This window comes from Littorina saxatilis, linkage group LG17 (genome assembly GCF_037325665.1).
Source record: "Littorina saxatilis isolate snail1 linkage group LG17, US_GU_Lsax_2.0, whole genome shotgun sequence".
Lineage (NCBI taxonomy): Eukaryota > Metazoa > Mollusca > Gastropoda > Littorinimorpha > Littorinidae > Littorina > Littorina saxatilis.
In genome coordinates, this window is record NC_090261.1 from 38944745 (window position 1) to 38964187 (window position 19443).

Consider the following 19443-nt stretch of genomic DNA (forward strand, 5'->3'; position numbering starts at 1 on the left):
TTCAATATAAAGCCTCTCTCTTCCACAATGGAAGAAACGTAAACACTTCCACACACATAATGAAACGCTCTGTACTTCATCTAATTTGTGCTTTAGTAAACACGCTAATTATGACGAAGCAAGCAGAAGAACCAAGAAACTAAGCAACACCAAAACCCTAACTTGTTCCCAACCCCTGTAGACATTAGAGTTACTCTGTGTAACCACAACAAGTGAAGGTTGTATTTCCTACGGCTTCTAGAGGATTGGTCTTTAGTTTCATGTACAACTGGAATGCTAGGAGACTTTGGGTTTTGCAAGAACACTTCAGGGTTTCTCCGTAACTGAGTGCTTGATTTGGATTAAGTACAGGCGTATGAATCAAGGAAAGTGAGAAAAAAAAAATTTAAAACATGTGTGGGATTATGTTCAAGCACATGAATCATTTAAGGATTAAAAGATTGCTTTTGATCTCCTCAGAAGTTTAAGTTAAGTTTTGTTCACGTAATCCTTCGTCTGGATCAGTTGAGTGTGAGTGTGTGTGTGTGAGTGTGTCTGTGTGTGTGTGTGTGTGTGTGTGTGTCTGTGTGTCTGTGTCTGTCTGTGTCTGTGTCTGTGTCTATGTGTGCCTGTGTGTGTTTGTGCCAGTGTGTTTTGTGTGTTTGTGGCTGCGAGCATGCGTGTGTATGCGTGTTTCCCTGTTTTGTATCTTTCGTTGATTTTCCATGACTGATTTCATAACAGTCCATTATCGTATGACAATTTAACGTTTACTTTTCTTGTATTTACTCAGTTTGGGGATTCCTAACTCCGATTTCCACACAGTCCAAAAATATAACTTCATGACAATTTAAAACTTCTTTTATTGTATACCCACCATAGAATGTGCGTCACACGCTCTCAGTATCATACGAATGTGGAACGCTTAGCAGGGGAGATAATCTTTTCGAAGACACATATTGATTTTTCAGATTAAAGGATGACCTGAGAAATTTAGAAGGGTCTCAATGTCTTATTTGTTCTTAAATCAAGATCGGCTTTGAAATGGGAAAGGAAATCTCAGCTTTGACATTTTAAATTGCTGATTAAACAACGAATTGACAACTTCAAGACGTTTACCTTTTCGAAGAGAAATACAAATACGGTCTCTGTGCGGCACTGATCTAGCTGTGAGCCTGTGTGTATATGTCTGGATGTGTGTGTATGAAGTTGTCTTGTCGCCCGGATAGACACACAGACAGAAAGATGTAAGAGAGAGAGAGTGAGAGAGAGAGAGAGAGAAAGAGAGAGTGACAGTGAGAGAATGAGAAAAAAAGAGTGAGAGAGAGAGACTGGCTGACAGACAGAGAGACAGACAGACAGAGAGAGAGACAGAGAGAGAGAGACAGAGAGAGAGACAGAGACAGAGAGAGGGACACACACACACACACACACATACACACACACACACACACACACACAACGGCACACATGCACACACACACACACACAGAGTCAGAGACAAAGAGACACACAAGGACAGAGACAGACCAACACAGAAACCACAAAAATAAAAAAACAAAAACAAGGAAGAAAATGTCACGCTACCTTGTAAGCTCCGGGAAAAAATGAACCGCACACCTCACAACAACTCGATCGTTCTTCCTTAATCGATTACCAATCAACCTTTACCATTAGCACTTTTCTTAGCCACGTACCACGCCTGTGATCGAAGTGTTGATGTTGGGGCTTCCAGAGGCTTAAAGACTTCTTACTGACCAACGGTCAAGGCTTCCAGTAAGTGATTAAGGAACTCAGTGGGGTCAATAATAGCGTGCAAGACACTAGTGCCTGAGCCTCTCTTGAAAGAAAAGAATCGCTGATGTGGGAGGGTGGGGTGTAAGGTATTGACCAAGGGGAGAAGAGAACAAGTAGGACGAATGTATCTTGCCAAACAAAGAGTAAGTATATGCACGCAAGTTTGAGATCGTATGCCAGCGTGTAAAAATGTAGGTGATAATAAAGGCACTCACAGTCCCGAATGCAGACAGAAGCTTATACAGGCACACATTTGCTAACGACAAATGCAAATGGTACATGCAGGTAGTGTAGAGTGGAGGTGGTGGTAACACGAATTACCCTTACCGTCTTCATGATCTTACCAATTCATAACATGACAACGCGCACGCGCGCGCACGTACGCACGCACACACACACACACACACACACACACACACACACACACACACACACACACACACACTCAAACACACTCACACACACACACACTCAAACACACACACACACACACACACACACATGGACTCTCCCTCACTCTCACCCTCTCTCTCTCTCTCTCTCTCTCTCTCTCTCTCTCTCTCTCTCTCTCTCTCTCTCTCTCTCTCTCTCTCTTTCTCTCTCTCGCTCTCGCTTTTGCTCTCACCTTGTTTGCTTACTTTGCTAGTTTTTGGCTTTTGCGAATCATTGGTAATTCACCTTGTATTTGTTTATGCTAATTGCATTCACTCTGTCGTTTGTCTTGTGAGTGTTTTTTTTGTTTGTTTAGATCTTATCTTCATGAATATTATGCGTTGTATAGAAAACATTATCGCTATTTAATACAGATAAATCAGTCAGTGAGTCAGTTAGCTGCCCACCCCCCCCCCCCCACCCCTGCCTCTCTCCCTCTCTCTAGCCCCTATATCTCTATCCCCCCTTCCTTCGCGTACACATACCAGGCACCTGAAGTAAGACGAAGACAATGATCTGACTACAGCTGCTCCCATGGGGTCGCCTTCACGCGGCGGGAGTGTTTCCACAGAGCTACCCCACCCCTTTACTTCTCTTCTTTTGTCTTTTTTCTGCCTTACTATTCCCTGCAGATTTCCAATTCTTTTCTTGTTGTCTTATTTCTATCTGACTGGATCCATCACCTTTATTTCACTTACCAAAAGTCTTCTTTTCCACATCCTTATTTCTCTGCACCCCGCATGTCGTATGAGGCGACTAACGGATTATGTTTCTCCTTTTACCCTTGTTTAGTGGTTCTTGTATAGAATATAGTCAATGTTTGTAAAGATTTTAGTCAAGCAGTATGTAAGAAATGTTTAGTCCTTTGTACTGGAAACTTGCATTCTCCCAGTAAGGTCATATATATTGTACTACGTTGCAAGCCCCTGGAGCAATTTTTTGATTAGTGCTTTTGTGAACAAGAAACACTTAACAAGTGGCTCTATCCCATCTCCCCCCTTTCCCCTATCCCATCTCCCCCCTTTCCCTCGTCGCGATATAACCTTCGTGGTTGAAAACGACGTTAAACACCAAATAAAGAAAGAAAGACTACAGCTGGATATGTTTTTGTCTGAGCTTTGAGATCATACACTATCCTATATATTGTCAAATAAGATAATAGCCACAGACACGCCTAATCGACTCAGCAACCTGGCTGTCACGTTTACCCCAACTCTGCCTTGATAGAAATCAGGAGTCACTCAACCGTGTGATTTGCACCTCACGGTCAAACAAAACCAAGGCGTCGCATGTTCAAGTATAGGCGCAGTATCGATTTACCATTGTTAACTTTCAGGTCAATGTTCCTGGTGTCATTAATTGCCTCCTGTCGTTGAAGGTGAGAAATGTTTGTCGTAGTGAGAGTTAATGGCCTGCATATGTGAAAGGCGTCGCGCGTGTGTGTGTGTGTGTGTGTGTGTGTGTGTGTATGTGTGTGTCAGTGCATGTCTGTCTGTTTGTCTGCGCATGTCTGACCTTAACGGAATCACGAGAAGGGGTTGGGAATTGCAGGTCAGACAGACATACACCGAGAGACAAGGCAAAATAAATCACCTTTCAAATCTGTGATGACCTCAAACCCACCTCCACTCCCCACTTATACGCCTTAACCCCCAATCCCACACGCCAGAAAGAGTGCGAGGACAAGTCAAGAGGCCTGTTAACCCGTGATTTGTTAGAAATCACGGGGCGCGCCTCGCGATTTGTAAACATTTTTACAAATCACGTTTTTGCGCCCGATATTTTTTTGTCATCTCCAAAGTCAAGGGACAAAAACGAAATCCTTTGACTTTTGGGGTAGCGCGACTGTTTATTTTAAAAAAAAAATGTCATTACTAGGATGTCCCATCGTTGGGAAATTCTGGTCGCTTCCTCCCAGTGGAAAGCTAGCAGTGACAGAGTCGCACTACCGCAAAGTCAATCTCAAAAAGGGATCTATTAGTCCCGTTTCGCCGTTATCCCAATTTGACCCCATCCCATTTTGGCGACATTTCTCAGGCCAAGTGTCATTTTACCACCATGTCATGTACCATTAGCTCCACATCCCATTTTGGCGCAATCCCGTTTCGCCGTTAGCCCATTTCGCCCCCATCCCATTTTCGCGACATTTTACAGGCCAAGTGTCATTTTACCACCATGTCATGTACCATTAGCTCCACATCCCATTTTGGCGCAATCCCGTTTCGTTGTTTTCCCATTTTGCCCCATCTCATTTTCGCGACATTTCACAGGCCAAGTGTCATTTTACCACCGTGTCATACCACCAGCGCCACATTCCATTTTGTCGCCATGGTGTTTTGCCGTCATCCCATTTCGCCGCCATCCCTATTTCGCGACATTTTGGATTGTGGCAAAAATGGGATTTGGCATAAACGGAATGTCTTCCTAGTTTAAGACTCATTGATTGATTGATTGATTAATAACGCAGTATAGTAGTATAGTGAGGCTTGGCAAGAAGAATAAATAACAAGTCGCGTAAGGCGAAAATACAACATTTAGTCAAGTAGCTGTCGAACTCACAGAATGAAACTGAACGCAATGCAACGCAGCAAGACCGTACACCCGCAGCATCGTCAGTCCACCGCTCATGGCAAAGGCAGTGAAATTGACAAGAAGAGCGGGGTAGTAGTTGCGCTTAGAAGGATAGCACGCTTTTCTGTACCTCTCTTTGTTTTAACTTTCTGAGCGTGTTTTTAATCCAAACATATCATATCTATATGTTTTTGGAATCAGGAACCGACAAGGAATAAGATGAAAGTGTTTTTAAATTGATTTGGACAATTTAATTTTGATAATAATTTTTTTATTTTTAATTTTCAGAGCTTGTTTTTAATACAAATATAACATATTTATATGTTTTTGGAATCAGACAATGATGTACAATAAGATGAACCTAAAGTTAAATCGTTTTATAATATTTTAATTTTTTTTACAATTTTCAGATTTTTAATGACCGAAATCATTGATTAATTTTTAAGCCACCAAGCTGAAATGCAATACCAAAGTCCGGGCTTCGTCGAAGATTACTTGACCAAAATTTCAACCAATTTGGTTGAAAAATGAGAGCGTGACAGTGCCGCCTCAACTTTCACGAAAAGCCGGATATGACGTCATGAAAGACATTTATCGAAAAAACGTTCGGGGATATCATACCCAGGAACTCTCATGTCAAATTTTTATAAAGATCGGTCCAGTAGTTTAGTCTGAATCGCTCTACACACACACACAGACACACACACGCACGCACGCACATACACCACGACCCTCGTCTCGATTCCCCCCTCTACGTTAAAACATTTAGTCAAAACTTGACTAAATGTAAAAATGGGATGGCGGCCAAATGGGATGGTTTCAAAATGGGATGTCGCGCTATTGTTATGACACGGTAGTAAAATGACGCTTGGCTTGTGAAATGTCGCGACAATAGGATGGGGGCGAAATGGAATGCGGTGAAACGGCATGGCGGCCAAATGGGATATGGTGTCAAAAGGGGATGTCGCGCTATTGTTATGACATGTTAGTAAAATGACGCTTGGCTTGTGAAATGTCGCGAAAAAGTGGATGGGGAAAAAATGGGACGGCGGCAAAATGGGATTGCACCAAAATGGGAAGTGGAACTAAAACCACCCCCACCACTCAGCGTAGAGGCTCTAAACAAGACAAATTAATAATAATAAAAGGCATGCATTACTTTGTGGCTGCTACTGGTGTATATGCCTTGCCGTGGCGTGGCAGCTTGCGTGCCCTGATGATCCAAAGAGCTACGCCGGCCGGAGCCTTCATAGTGCTCCAGGCAGGTGTAACCACGCCGGACAGGTCTGAGGTGAATGGGGCCAGACTAAGTATACACCCTGGCCCTCCAGGTTGGGGGTTGTGCGAAGGGCTAACAACTCATCAATGGAAAAAAGTACTCGTTACAGAAACGTCAACAAGAGCACGGCTGTCAACTAACAGATGCCTTCCAAGTGAGAACAGGCGTGAGACAAGGATATCTACTATCGCCTTTCCTGTTCCTACTTGTGATTGACTGGGTGATGAAGGCATCCACAGCCCAGAAGCGGAACGGAATCCAGTGGACACTCTGGACACAGTTGGATGACCTGGACTTTGCAGATGACGTGGCCCTTCTTTCCCATACCCAACAACAAATGCAGGAGAAGACCAGCACTGTGGCCAACAACTCCGCTCGATTTGGCCTCAACATCCACAAGGGGAAGAGCAAGGTCCTTAGGACCAACGCAACAGCCAACACGACCCCCATCACGCTGGATGGTGAAGCACTGCAAGAGGTAGACAATTTCACCTATCTCGGAAGCATTGTCGACAAGCAGGGTGGCACGGACGTTGATGTTAGAGTCCGGATTGGCAAAGCAAGAGCAGCTTTCCTTCAACTGAAGAACGTATGGGCATCAGCAGACCTGAGCATCAACACCAAGCTCAGGATTTTCAACACCACGGTGAAGTCAGTCTTGCTGTATGGAGCCGAAACCTGGAGAACTACAGTTGCCATCACAAGAAAAATCCAGACCTTCATTAACACCTGCCTCAGAAGAATCCTCCGAATTCGCTGGCCTGACACCATCAGCAACAAAGACCTTTGGCAGCGAACAAAACAGTTATCCGTAGAACAGGACATTCTGCAAAGACGCTTCCGGTGGATTGGCCACACACTCCGCAAGACGACAACCAGCATCACGCGACAGGCCCTCACATGGAACCCGCAGGGCAAGAGGAGACGAGGCCGGCCGAGAAACACCTGGCGTCGTGACTTGGAGGCAGAGGTGAAACACATCGGCTACACCTGGAGACAACTGAAGAGATTGGCCCAGGATCGGAGTGCCTGGCGAGCTCTTGTTGGCGGCCTATGCCCCGGACGGGGTCAAAGGCATAAATGATGAAAAATGCATTACTTTGTGGAATGCGATATTTTTTACATTTTTACAAATCGCGGTTTTAGGTTCGACGTGATTTGTAAAATGTTTTTACATTTGTACAAATCACGGGTTAACAAGGCCTCTTATATGATAGGGCGTACAAAGGTTTCCAACACACACGGCACTAATCCACCACAAAAAAGAAGCACGTCCTTCGAAGTGATTTCAGGACTGGTCAGCTTAATAAATTAAATATGGAGAAGGCGTTTTAATGGCCACCGAGTACAGAACTTCTGGGATACTGACTGGCTTTTAATGCGTCCGTTGGTCAACAGAGCCCCTCCCTCTCCACACGTACATACACCCCCCCCCCTCCCCCACCCACCTACCCCCCGCTCATATGACTGCTTACTAGAACAATTGCAGGACACTTGGTGAGGTCAGTGTACTGTGTTTTCACGGTACAGAATGTTATTCTCTACACTTTGGAGAGAAGCACAGTGATAGATACAGTGGGACCTCCCATTTAAGACCCCCTCCCCTGGAACAACACTGGACCTGCCTTTCTGATAGCTGCAAATTTATGGTAGCATTCTTAGCTCAGGGGTCTGGACATATCTGTGACGCTGAACATGACCGTGTACGCGCGGACTTCGGTATCTTTAAAATCGACGACTGACTACGAGAAAATCCGTCACAACACTGTGAATTGAGCTGTTCTCTGTTGCCCAGAAAACGCTAGCCACACGAAAGGAAGCCTGGACCCTGAGTTCCTTTGCTACTCATTTTCGCCGGTTGCCCCATTGTCATTTCCAAGCAGCATGCGACACCCTCAAGAGGTTGCCCTGACTGTCTTTCATATCAGCTTTGTCCGCGTCGAACTCTCGTCATTAGAGAAGTTCTTGGCTGCTAACTTTAGCATTTTGCACCCTTGTCGTTTCCAAGAAGCAGACAACACTCTTAAGCGCCGGTTATTTACTTTCTCCTATTTTATATCTTGACAGACTAGTCTGTCGGGTGTTACGACTATGATTAGTCATGGCACGTTTCATGATATTGAGGATTGCAGTTTCCCTCTCACACACAATATTCCAAAATAATAAATAGTCAAACAGGGGCCAAAAAACAGTTTGCACCAAGAGTTCAACTTTTTATCTATCCAAAACAGTAAAAAAAATTATATGAACATTCGTATTTCCAAGATGATTGGCGTTCCAAGACGCTATATCCTAAAACCCCCAAAACATGCTTTTACAACTTCAGTGCATAATAACTGCCCAAAGGTGCTGTTTAAAGCAACCATTGATAATAATTTTTAACATACTCCTTGAACACATTAATAAAAACGGTTAACTTGCAAATAAAGGGACAGTATTGATCAGAACAATGGTAAGATGAAGGACGCTACTTATATTTTGTACATTTTTTATCTTTATCGTTTCCTGTAGACCTCAGAAGTTCTAACCAGCTTAAGAAATCATTCTAAAATCGAAAAACAAACATCTATACAGTTTGTACGCAAAGTAGATTGATATTTGACACAGTCACACAGACATACGTGGGCTATGGGGCAACCCTACCCCCTAAATTTGAAAACGGGGTCAATTTCTTAACTGCATGCATTCAGCAAAACAATCCCTAAAAATTTATTTTTTTCACAAATGAACTTATGACTTTAGAAAAGCATTCAAAAATGCATATATACAACGCTTTTTCTTTGGTCCCAATTCAAGGGGGTGTGCTATTCTCAGGTAACACTGTGAACGCTCAAATGAGACTTGGTCACATGTCAAAATAGTAATCCCCCCTGTTGTTCATGGTTCGTTGGTGGGATTTTTTTTTATCTGAGCCATTGGCAAGCATGAAATGTCATCAACATTAGGAAAGACATAGTATCTCCCATTGTCTTTTGCGCGCAAACACTTCACACAGATCTCGATCCTCTCGATCTGGCCCATCGGGGAAATGGGTTGACTTGGGGATGATCACCGCCCTGTATCTCTCCACCTTTCCATCCATGCTGACAAAGTCAGCGGTCACAAAGTCCCCAACTTGAATGTCTCACTGTAGGACAAAGAACCTGGTTTTCACGACTGGCACCACGCGGCATCCAGTGGCGTGTTGTGGGTAGACGTCCATTGATTTTGATAATAATTTTTATATTTTTAATTTTCAGACCTTGTTTTTAATCCGAATATAACATATTTATATGTTTTTGGAATCAGAAAATGATGAAGAATAAGATGAACGTACATTTAGATCGTTTTATAAAAAAATAATTTTAATTACAATTTTCAGATTTTTAATGACCAAAGTCATAAACTAATATTTACGCCACCAAGCTGAAATGCAATACCGAAGTCCGGCCTTTGTCGAAGATTGCTTGGCCAAAATTTCAATCAATTTGATTGAAAAATGAGGATGTGACAGTGCCGCCTCAACTTTAAAAAAAAAAGCCGGATATGACGTCATGAAAGAAATTTATCGAAAAACTGAAAAAAACGTCCGGGGATATCATACCCAGTAACTCTCATGTCAAATTTCATAAAGATCGGTCCAGTAGTTTACTCTCAATCGCTCTACACACACACACGCACACACACACACACACACACACACACACTCACACACACACACACAGACACACATACACCACGACCCTCGTCTCGATTCCCCCTCTATGTTAAACATTTAGTCAAAACTTGACTAAATGTAAAAAGAAAAAAAAATTCAAAAAAATGGGATAGCGGCGAAACGGGATTGCGCCAAAATGGGATGCGGGAGTAAAATGACGCTTGGCTTGTTAAATGTCGCCAAAATGGGACGGCGGCAAAACGGGATTGCACGTAAATGGGATATTGCGCGAATTATAAACGAAGGAGTAGGCCCTAAGTTTCTCGTACGAGATGTTTACTGGGAGTAAATATTTGGGGAGTAAAAATTTAGTTCCTTGTGAGTTCTTTTTTCGTACAAGATTTTTACTGGAAGTTTACTCCGTCCGAGTCAATTTTTCGTGGAGTAAAAATTTTGTGTTACACCGGTTCATGACCGTTGTGGTAACGAGCGCACATTGTTGTCTCTATATATTGTGTTCCTACGAATCGAAAGTACGATCGCCAAGCCAGTCTGTCATTGAAGGCAACGTTCGATATTTCCGTCTGTCAGCGTTGCCAACGTTCGACAGATTTTACTACTGTTACTCACAAACTTTCAATTTACACAATGAAATGCCAATAACATGTACACACAAGAATGGGAGACGAAGGGAAAACCTACTAGCGATTGAAATTATGCAAACGAACTCACAAATCCCTCACTTTCCGAATGCAAACGCTGCAAATCCGTATGCGTGCGTCGCTGTGCCGAACGTTGGGTTGACGAACGTTGCTGACAGACGCAACAAAACTTGATCAAAAGGCACTAAAAACGATTAAATGTTTTACTCACTGGGTATCGCATTCCTCTTTTTCTTCCTGCAGACGATATGAAGCGGTTGAAACGTCGTTTCCGATTAAAGGCTCGGTTATTTCCGTTAAAAACGAAGTTTGCCGAACGTGTGATTCAGTCTACAGACACCGGTCGGATCACAACAAAAATGTTCATTCTTTGCGATTTTGTGATACTGTTGATGATACACCTGCTTTCCAGTGAAGAACATCAATAAAATGATGTTCACAAGCAAGAATAACAGACAAAAGCACGCGATGTGTAAAATTAGGCTTTGCTTTGCAAACAAAGCACGTGTTTTTTTTACTGACAGACACTTTCGGTGGTGATTGAACATTTTTCCAGAAACGGTTTTATGCTCCCATTTGATATTGTTTCCCTATTTTATCTAGTCAGAGACTAACCTTGTGTATTAATTGAATTAATAACCCCATTATCATAAGTTTTGTGTGTTATTTTTGTGTCTGTTGAATCACACTTTGAGATGGGGTCATGTGACAGAAGGAAATGGTGTCTGTCAGGATTCACACGTTCGCTTCGAAAAACGCGCTCAAATAATTGCTCAAACACAAACATTTTAGCTTTTATTTATTTTTTTGTATTGCAAATACCATACTTACTCATGCCAAGCAGAAAAAATGATGAAAATCAACACAGTAAGCAAGTAATTTGAAGGCAAAGTTTACACACATCAAAGAGTCTGATTACCGTGAAACCTGCCTCATGCTTAATTCAAAGTTTGAGATAATTTCTGTATGTCAATGCCTGTCACATCCATTCCGTTAATCTTTGAATGCCCTACAACTTTGGATCTAACAATCATTGATGGGTAAGCAAATACTAAAACGTGTCAATCTTTCTACTGGTATAGTTCGTGTTTGTTTGTTCTTGTTGTTTACTTGTTGTAGTTTTTGTTCTCCAGTCAAACGTTTCTTATGTATTTGCAGCATCAAACGAAAGTCTGAAGAAGTTTGTCAGTAGCTATGCAGTGCTGAGCAAACTCGGTACAGACACTTACCCTACAATCAGCGTATACTGTTTGATGAAATGTCGCATCTCAACGAAGTCACTTTACTTGTTGAAATGTTACACGTTGTATCTTGTATTTTTTACATGTACTCAAGTGTTGCCGTCATCTAGTCCTGCCTGAGTGGGAGATGTTCAAGTTTCAAGCCTTTCCCATGTGTAGACTTGGTTCAGAAAGGTACACAATAACTAATATCATTTCAAATATTCAATGTCAAAAGGCCAAATACCACCTGCACTCTTTGTTTACTTTGACGACGGCAAAAGTTAATGTACTCTCGGGTATTCTTTTCCCTTTTGTGGAGAAATGCTTTGAAGTGTTTGTATTATACACTCCTTATTGTGTCCTATAATACACCCCCTTCCCTCTCCCGTATAATGTTTTTGCTTGTTCAGTGGAACCCCCCCCCTCCCCCCCCCCCCCCCGCTCCTTTTAAGACCTCCAAAAATGTGAGAAAGTCGGGTCTTACAAGGAGGGAGCCGTAAAATGGGGGTCATTTACAGAGGTTATGTACAGAAAGTCTGAAAAAAACCACAGGGTCTTAAAAAGGAGGGAGTCTTAAACTGGGGGTCTTAATAGGGGGTTCCACTGTATTCAATGGTGCTCCCAGGATACACACGAATCCGATATCAATTTCAATAATCAAACCTGTTCTGTTAATAAGTACGGAAACGACACCTGCACTCACGGTAGCTTTATCTCTGGCCAAATCACAACCTAGAGTATTGCTACTCCTTGAAACGAAGGTCGCTCATGAAGCACGTTCAAGCAATTACTGCATTCCTTCCGTCGGTAGACAGACATTATTTTTCCGAGCCGATAAAGAGCGAAACCTGTTGAGGTGTGAACAAAATCACCGAAGTGTGACCTCGTTCTGTTTAGTATTGTGGGACTTTGCTCAGCGAAAAATGATTAATTTAAGGCCCTGGTCTGCTTTGTGTTGCAATGAATCGGCAATCTCTATTATAACTGTGAACATGATAGTATTAAATTTTGCCCGCAGAATTATTAGTACACAGGTCAATTGTTGAAATAGAGACAGTCCGCATTTTCAGGAGAATAATTAACTTGGTTACACTCGAGAAAAGTGTGTGCCACGAATATATTGATTTCAAACATTCGTGCAAAATTGAAGAGAAAAGCCAGCGGTTCCTATTGCTTTTGTGTATCGTGTTCGTAAGCTGAATCCATGTCAGCAAAGAAATATATGAAAGAAGGTGAGCAATAAAAATATCAAATGCGATTACTGCGTTATGGTCACAATACAAAAGAATACAAACAAAACTGCTGCTTTCTTATGAACCCAAGTATACGAGCGTAAGAGGCATTTTCACACAAAAAAGGCAAAGACATTATCACATTCACGTGCTCTTTGGGAATTTTGAAAAGCTTTTTGGGACAATTTTTTCCTTTTATATCTCAACACATTTTATTTGAAAATAATATCAGCCATGGCCTTCTTTGCATGGGTAAAATCCTTTGGTTGACTGGGCAGGAAGATAACATTGACATGATGTTACAAGCCATACGTTAGTATAAAGAAATCACAGATTACAATTAATACAACACAGCAGAATAATTTGCCGTCTCAAAGGTGCATTCGCCAGTGTCTATTCGCACGTAACAAGCTGCGCGTAGAGGACGTTAATCGGCAATGTGTGAAGCGTCAAATCCAGGTCGCTGCTTTGTCAACAATAATTGTTCTGTCAAACGACGACCTTACAACCCGTTTCTTTGAAACACAATTTATGGCATTGGTGCAGAAAAGGCAACTGTTGAATACGTCCAAAACACACAAAGGTGTACTCATAAATTTAAAAAAAAAATCATGAATACATTGCACTGAAATTGATCCATCACGGCTTCCTATTACATTCTACCGTTTACCTTTTCAAACAGCATTACCGACGTTCTCGCAAATCCATAGTTTGAACAACTGAATAGCAGATTGAACGCTTTCTTCAGGCCACACAAGTGGAACTGCAAGGGCGCAGTGTGCACTGAAGGTCATTTAACACTTGACGCTTTGGATACAAAAGTCAAATTAAAAGAGCAGACATCGTGAGTGAAGGTGTTCAATCGATGTCCTTTAAATCTTGCCACATAATGCGTTCTTCGCGCTCAGCTGTGATTCAATCAGAGAAACCATTATACGTGGTTCCAAGTTCAATTGTGAGAAGAACTGCAATTAGTTTCGATGTCCTACAAATCTTCTTCAAGACGGTTGATGATGGGGCAGGGTCAAGAAAGTTCGTTGCAAGCTGAAAGAATTGTTTTTTTCTTTTTACCTGCATTTTGTCGGAGGAGCCGAGTGGGGTGGATAAGGTTGGGGTTTGAGAATTTCACAGAATAGATTGAATAGTTAGGGTACCGACGATTCTACGGGTTGGACAGAAAGATGTAGAGAGAGAGAGAGCTAGAGAGAGAGAGAGAGAGAGAGAGAGAGAGAGAGAGAGAGAGAGAGAGAGAGAGAGAGAGAGAGAGAGAGAGAGAGAGAGAGAGAGAGAGTATTAGTAGCAACGATCAACGGAGACCATTTTGTCAATTATTCAGTTTAGTGTGACATTTTAACTCGTAGACAATATGTTGCCTGAGGTCTGTGCGAAAAAAAAGAGAGAGAGAGAGAGAGAGAGAGAGAGAGAGAGAGAGAGAGAGAGAGAGAGAGAGAGAGAGAGAGAGAGAGAGAGAGAGAGAGAGAGAGAGAGAAATCAAATCAAATCAAATCAAATCAAATTTTATTTTACGAGGGTTGTGGCATAAGCAATATAAACGAGCTTCTTTTCAACCAGCCTTCGCCCATAGAAGGACTACTCTAATCTTATACATATATATATATATATATATAAACAATTACAAAAGATAAACATAAAAGTAAAACATGAACAAACAAAAAGCAGAAAAACTATTCACAGAGAGAGAGAGAGAGAGAGAGAGAGAGAGAGAGAGAGAGAGAGAGAGAGAGAGAGAGAGAGAGAGAGAGAGAGGGTGGAGAGAGAGAGAGAGAGAGAGAGAGAGAGAGAGAGAGAGAGAGAGAGAGAGAGAGAGAGAGAGAGAGAGAGAGAGAGAGAGAGAGTTGACGACAACAGCATGTACTTCATCAAGGGGACGGAAGTTTGAAAATGATTATGAACGATATCACGCTTCTGGATCATTTCGTTTGTAAGGATGCGCGGGGGGGGGGGGGGGGGGGGGGGGGGGGGGAGGGGAGGTGCACTTAGAATTCAAAAGTTCAAATCGAAGGTGCGTAGCGCGTCCGAGACTGCTATAGGGTTCCGGCTACAGTCTTCAGTCAATCGTGCATATCAATTTACACCGCGGCATATCACTGAACATCACTGCATTCACCCCACAAAAAATGCAGACACTGGCCAAACCATTCGCGGGAAAAAGACCGTACAATTTGCAGAAAAAACGCACGTGAAAAGAATACCCGCCAAAAAACCGGTCCCAACATTTGCCGACACAGCCACGATATTCGCCGGAAAATGCCAGAAAAAGGTCCTAATATTCGGCAGTCAAAACACCCGCCAGAAAGGATCCTTACATTTGCCGGTCACAGCCAGAATATTCGCCGGAACATGCTTTAAAAAACAAACAGGTCTTAATATTTAATGTTCCGAGAACATGCTAGAAAAGTTCTCAATATTCGTCAGATAACGACCCAAACACTCGCCAGAAAAGGGTCCGAACATTTGTCAGTTCAACATTTGTCAGAAAAGTCCCAACAATCGCCAGAAAACAGCCCGAACGATGGACAATAATAATAATAATAATAATAATGATAATAATGCATAATATTTATAAAGCGCGTAAATCCAGGGTTCCGGTTAAACCCTGCTCAAAGCGCCGTACAATCATTACCGGGGGGGGGGGGGGGGGGGGGGGGGGGAACAATAGCATAACATTATTTACAGTCCATTCACACAAAAAGTCACTTAACAGACACTGAACGAAGATGTCACAGCGAAACACCAACGACAAGGTAGCAGTGGTGACAGGAGGCAACAAAGGTTTTGGTCTCTCGTTGGTTCGAATCCTGTGCAAGTCAGGCTTCCCGGGGGTTGTCTACCTGACCGCCAGGGACGAGGGGAGGGGCCGCGCGGCCCTGGAGCAGCTCAAAGGCGAGGGTTTGAACCCACGGTACCATCAGCTGGACCTAGCGTATGGGGAGAGCATCAGGGGGTTTGCGGAACACGTGAAGAAAGAGCACGGCGGGCTGGACGTGCTGATAGCGAACGGGTCGATCCCGTTCTCTCCCGGTATGCGTTACGAGCAGGTTGAGGAGGCTATAAGGTGAGTCGCTTGATGAATTGAGTGCAGGTGGCTGGTTACGCCTAACCACACGCACGAACGCACACACGGACGCATGCACGGACGCACGCACTCACGCACGCACTCACGCATGCACGGACGCACGCACGCATGCACACACGCACGCACGCATGGACGCACGCACGCACGCACGCACGCACGTAAAGAGATGTAATAAATAAAGAGAAGCTAGCGCTCTAAATGCATTCGAATGAAACCAAGTGAGGCTGAAAGTCGCTTGTTAATTTCAATGCTTGTTATTTTCTCAGGAGCCAGGAGACTGGTTCCGAATAACTCTCACCTCTTACTCTATTACACATGTCGTCTGCATTTTGATCACTTTTGTGTCATCGCCGATGAAAGATTGCAATATACATACGTCATTGTGAAAATCATGAGGCATTGCCAGGAGCTTGGAGTCTAAGCACTCACAGAACACCCCTCGTATCAGATCTCTAAGCAGCGTTCTGCCTCATTTGTTTAAGATTCTTTGGCCTAACATCAAGCAATGTATGTGTCACCAGAACGAACAACAAAGGCAACGCAGAACTGTGCACAACTCTCCTGCCCCTGTTCCGACCTGACGGTCGTCTGCTGGTCGTGTCCAGTGGGTTCGGACAGCTCGTGCACCTGGGCCCTGACCTCAGGAAGAAGTTCCTGGCCACGGACTCCATGGGTGTGGAGGACCTCAACAACCTCCTGGACGACTACCTGCGTGACCTTAAGGCCGGAGACGCTGAGCAGAAAGGCTGGCCTGACTGGGGAAACAAGGTACGGTGGTACACTAGAGCATCTTTTATTTGGACACACTCCTGAAATCAACAGCCTCACTGATGTGTAGTTCTGTGCATAATTTAATTTAATTCTCCCTCCCCCTAAAAAAAATTAAAATAAAAAGCTGAAAACAAATCGCGTGTATATTTTTCTCCTAATGTTTTTTTTTAACGTAACGTAATTTATTTTTTAATTGAAGTATAGAAAAGACGTTAAGCATGTATGAACATATCAGTTTGGAGGACATTTTACTACTTAGGCTTACTACCAGTCATGAACCTAAAATTAATGGCGAAACTTTCAGGGTATCATTATTATGCTACGATGTGAATTAATTCCGTAAATGTCTTCTTCTTCTTCAGCGTTCCAGAATTTTCTGGTTACGTGTGAGCTCGTTTGCCCATTTGGGTTCCCCACACTATACTCTGAGAGCATAGTCAGCTTCACTTCGCTTTCGCTGAGTAGGCATGCTGGGTATTTTCGTGTTTCCATAACCCACCGAACTCTGACATGGATTACAGGATCTTTTCCGTGCGCACTTGGTCTTGTGCTTGCGTGTACACACGAAGGGGGTACGGTTAAGTCACTAGCAGGTCTGCACATAAGTTGACCTGGGAGATCGGAAAAATCTCCACTTTTAACCCACCAGGCAGTAGCGACCGGGATTCGAACTCACGACCTCCCGATTAGGAGGCCGACGTCTTACCACCACGCCACTGCGCCCGTCCGTAAATGTCAATAGGCTTAATCAATTCAACAACAAAACCTATTATGCACAGACCTAGAAAGCAGTGAGACTGTTGATTTCAGGCATGTGTTCAAGTACAAGATGCTCTTGTTCACAGTAAGACTCTGGGCAGATATTTGGCGGTTAACATGACCGTGTACGCGGGCAGGACGGTGATTTTTGAATTCTTCCGATTCAGATTTCTTACCCGAGTTGACTGCTGGACGCAATTACAAACTAATTGTTCACTACCTACTCCCTCCCCACACACCCCACTCCCCTTTACAACTATATGCCGTACGCTTGGTTTTGTTTCACAATTATTAAAGTAAAGATATTATAACGAATATGTCAAATGAATCCCAAAAAACAACAACATTGTTCGAATCAATGGCAATGCAAACACCACCTGCAACCAACACCCCAACATTTCAGGTGAGCAAGATAGGTCTGGTGGAGCTGGCCCGAATCCTTGACCAGCAGACGCGAAGCGAGCCCCAGAGGTACCCAGGCCTGCTGGTCAACGCCGTGTGTCCGGGCTGGATGATGACAGACGTGTCCAGACCCTGCCTGGACAAGGAAAACAAGTTTGGGGCTGACCAGGCCAAGATGCCGGACGAGGCGGCAGTGGACGTGGTATGGCTGGCCACTCTACCCGGCTCCTCCCAGCCCGCCGGCCAGCTCGTGCAGTATCGCAAGGTCATCCCTTTTGAAGGATGATCTGGATGGCGTAGGTGGTTTTTTTCGTGGGAACTTTTGTGTGTGTGTGGGGGGGGGGGGGGTAGGTGGGTTGAGGGGGGGGGAATGGATGGTCTTTGGGGGAAAAGATATTGATGACCTTAGATGACAGCTCGTGCATTACTGCAAAGTCATCCTTTTGAAGGATGATCTGGATAGCGCTTGGGAGGGGGGGGGGGGGGTGCGGGTTGAGGGGGGGGGGGGTGCGGGTTGGGGGCATGGATGATTTTTTGGGAAAAGAGATTGAGGACGTTTTGGGGGAAGATATTGATGAGCTAGATGACAAGTCATGCAGTATTGCAAAGTCACCCCTTTTGAAGGATGATCTGGATAGAGCTTAGGGCGGGCGGGATGGTGGTGGGGGGAGGGGGGGTAGGGGGGGCGGGGTACGGGTGATCTTTAGAGAAAAAAGGTATTGAGGACGTTTAGGGAGAAGATATTGATGACCTTAGATGACAGCTCGTGCATTACTGCACGGTCACCCTTTTTGAAGGATGATCTGGGTGGCCCCTGGGGGGTGGGGGGGGGGGGGAGGGACGGTGGGCGGTGAGGGGGATGGGGGGGGATGGGGCGGCATGGATGGTCTTTGGAGAAAAGAGATATTGAGGACGTTTGGGGAGATAGGTGGCAGCTCGTGGTGTATAACAGCTGTATTTTCGAAGAATGATCGGGATAGCGCTTTGGAAGGGGGAGTTGGGGGGGGGGGGGGGTGGGGCGTGGATGTTCTCAGGGGAAGAGATATTGATGACGTTTGGGGAGAAGAGATTGATGACCCAGGTGTAACATAAATGAATAAACTTTGCGGAAAGGATTTGGATGACCCTTGTGGGAAAAATATTGTTTGGGAAATATGTTGATGACGCTTGACGAAAGATATGGATCTTTCGGAAAATATATTGATGACCTTCGGAGAAAGTTATTTGCAGTGACGCATTATCATTTCTTTCGAAGGCTGATCTGGGTGGCTCTTTGGGGGAAGATATGTACTGTGGATGACCCATGGGGTGAGATGACAGCTCACACTAAACATCAAGGTCATGCCGTTTGAAGGTCGTCCTCGTTATAGAAAAAGGAGCGCGATCTTGAAAAACTGTGAAGAAATTAACAGTGCCAAAAGGTCATCCTTTCGGGAGAAAAATATGGGTGACGTTTAGAGAAAGATATGGATACCAATTTTACAGTACTGCAAAGTCATCACATTTGAGGAACTATCTAGATGAAAATAGGGGGGTGGGGGTTGGATGGCAGTTGGAGAGACCGTATATGTAACCTTTTGTACGCAGCTCTTGGGAAACGGT

General features: G+C 43.9%; 1 protein-coding gene across 1 annotated transcript; it reads left to right on the plus strand.

Annotated features, from left to right (window-relative positions):
- Positions 1–15525: 15525 nt before the first annotated feature.
- LOC138952566 (carbonyl reductase [NADPH] 1-like) lies at positions 15526–18146 on the plus strand. The gene is made up of 4 exons (XM_070324253.1): positions 15526–15888; positions 16176–16189; positions 16370–16677; positions 17843–18146. Exons 1-4 carry the CDS (start codon positions 15551–15553, stop codon positions 18125–18127), a joined length of 945 nt encoding a protein of 314 aa, XP_070180354.1. The 5' UTR covers positions 15526–15550; the 3' UTR covers positions 18128–18146.
- Positions 18147–19443: the final 1297 nt, after the last annotated feature.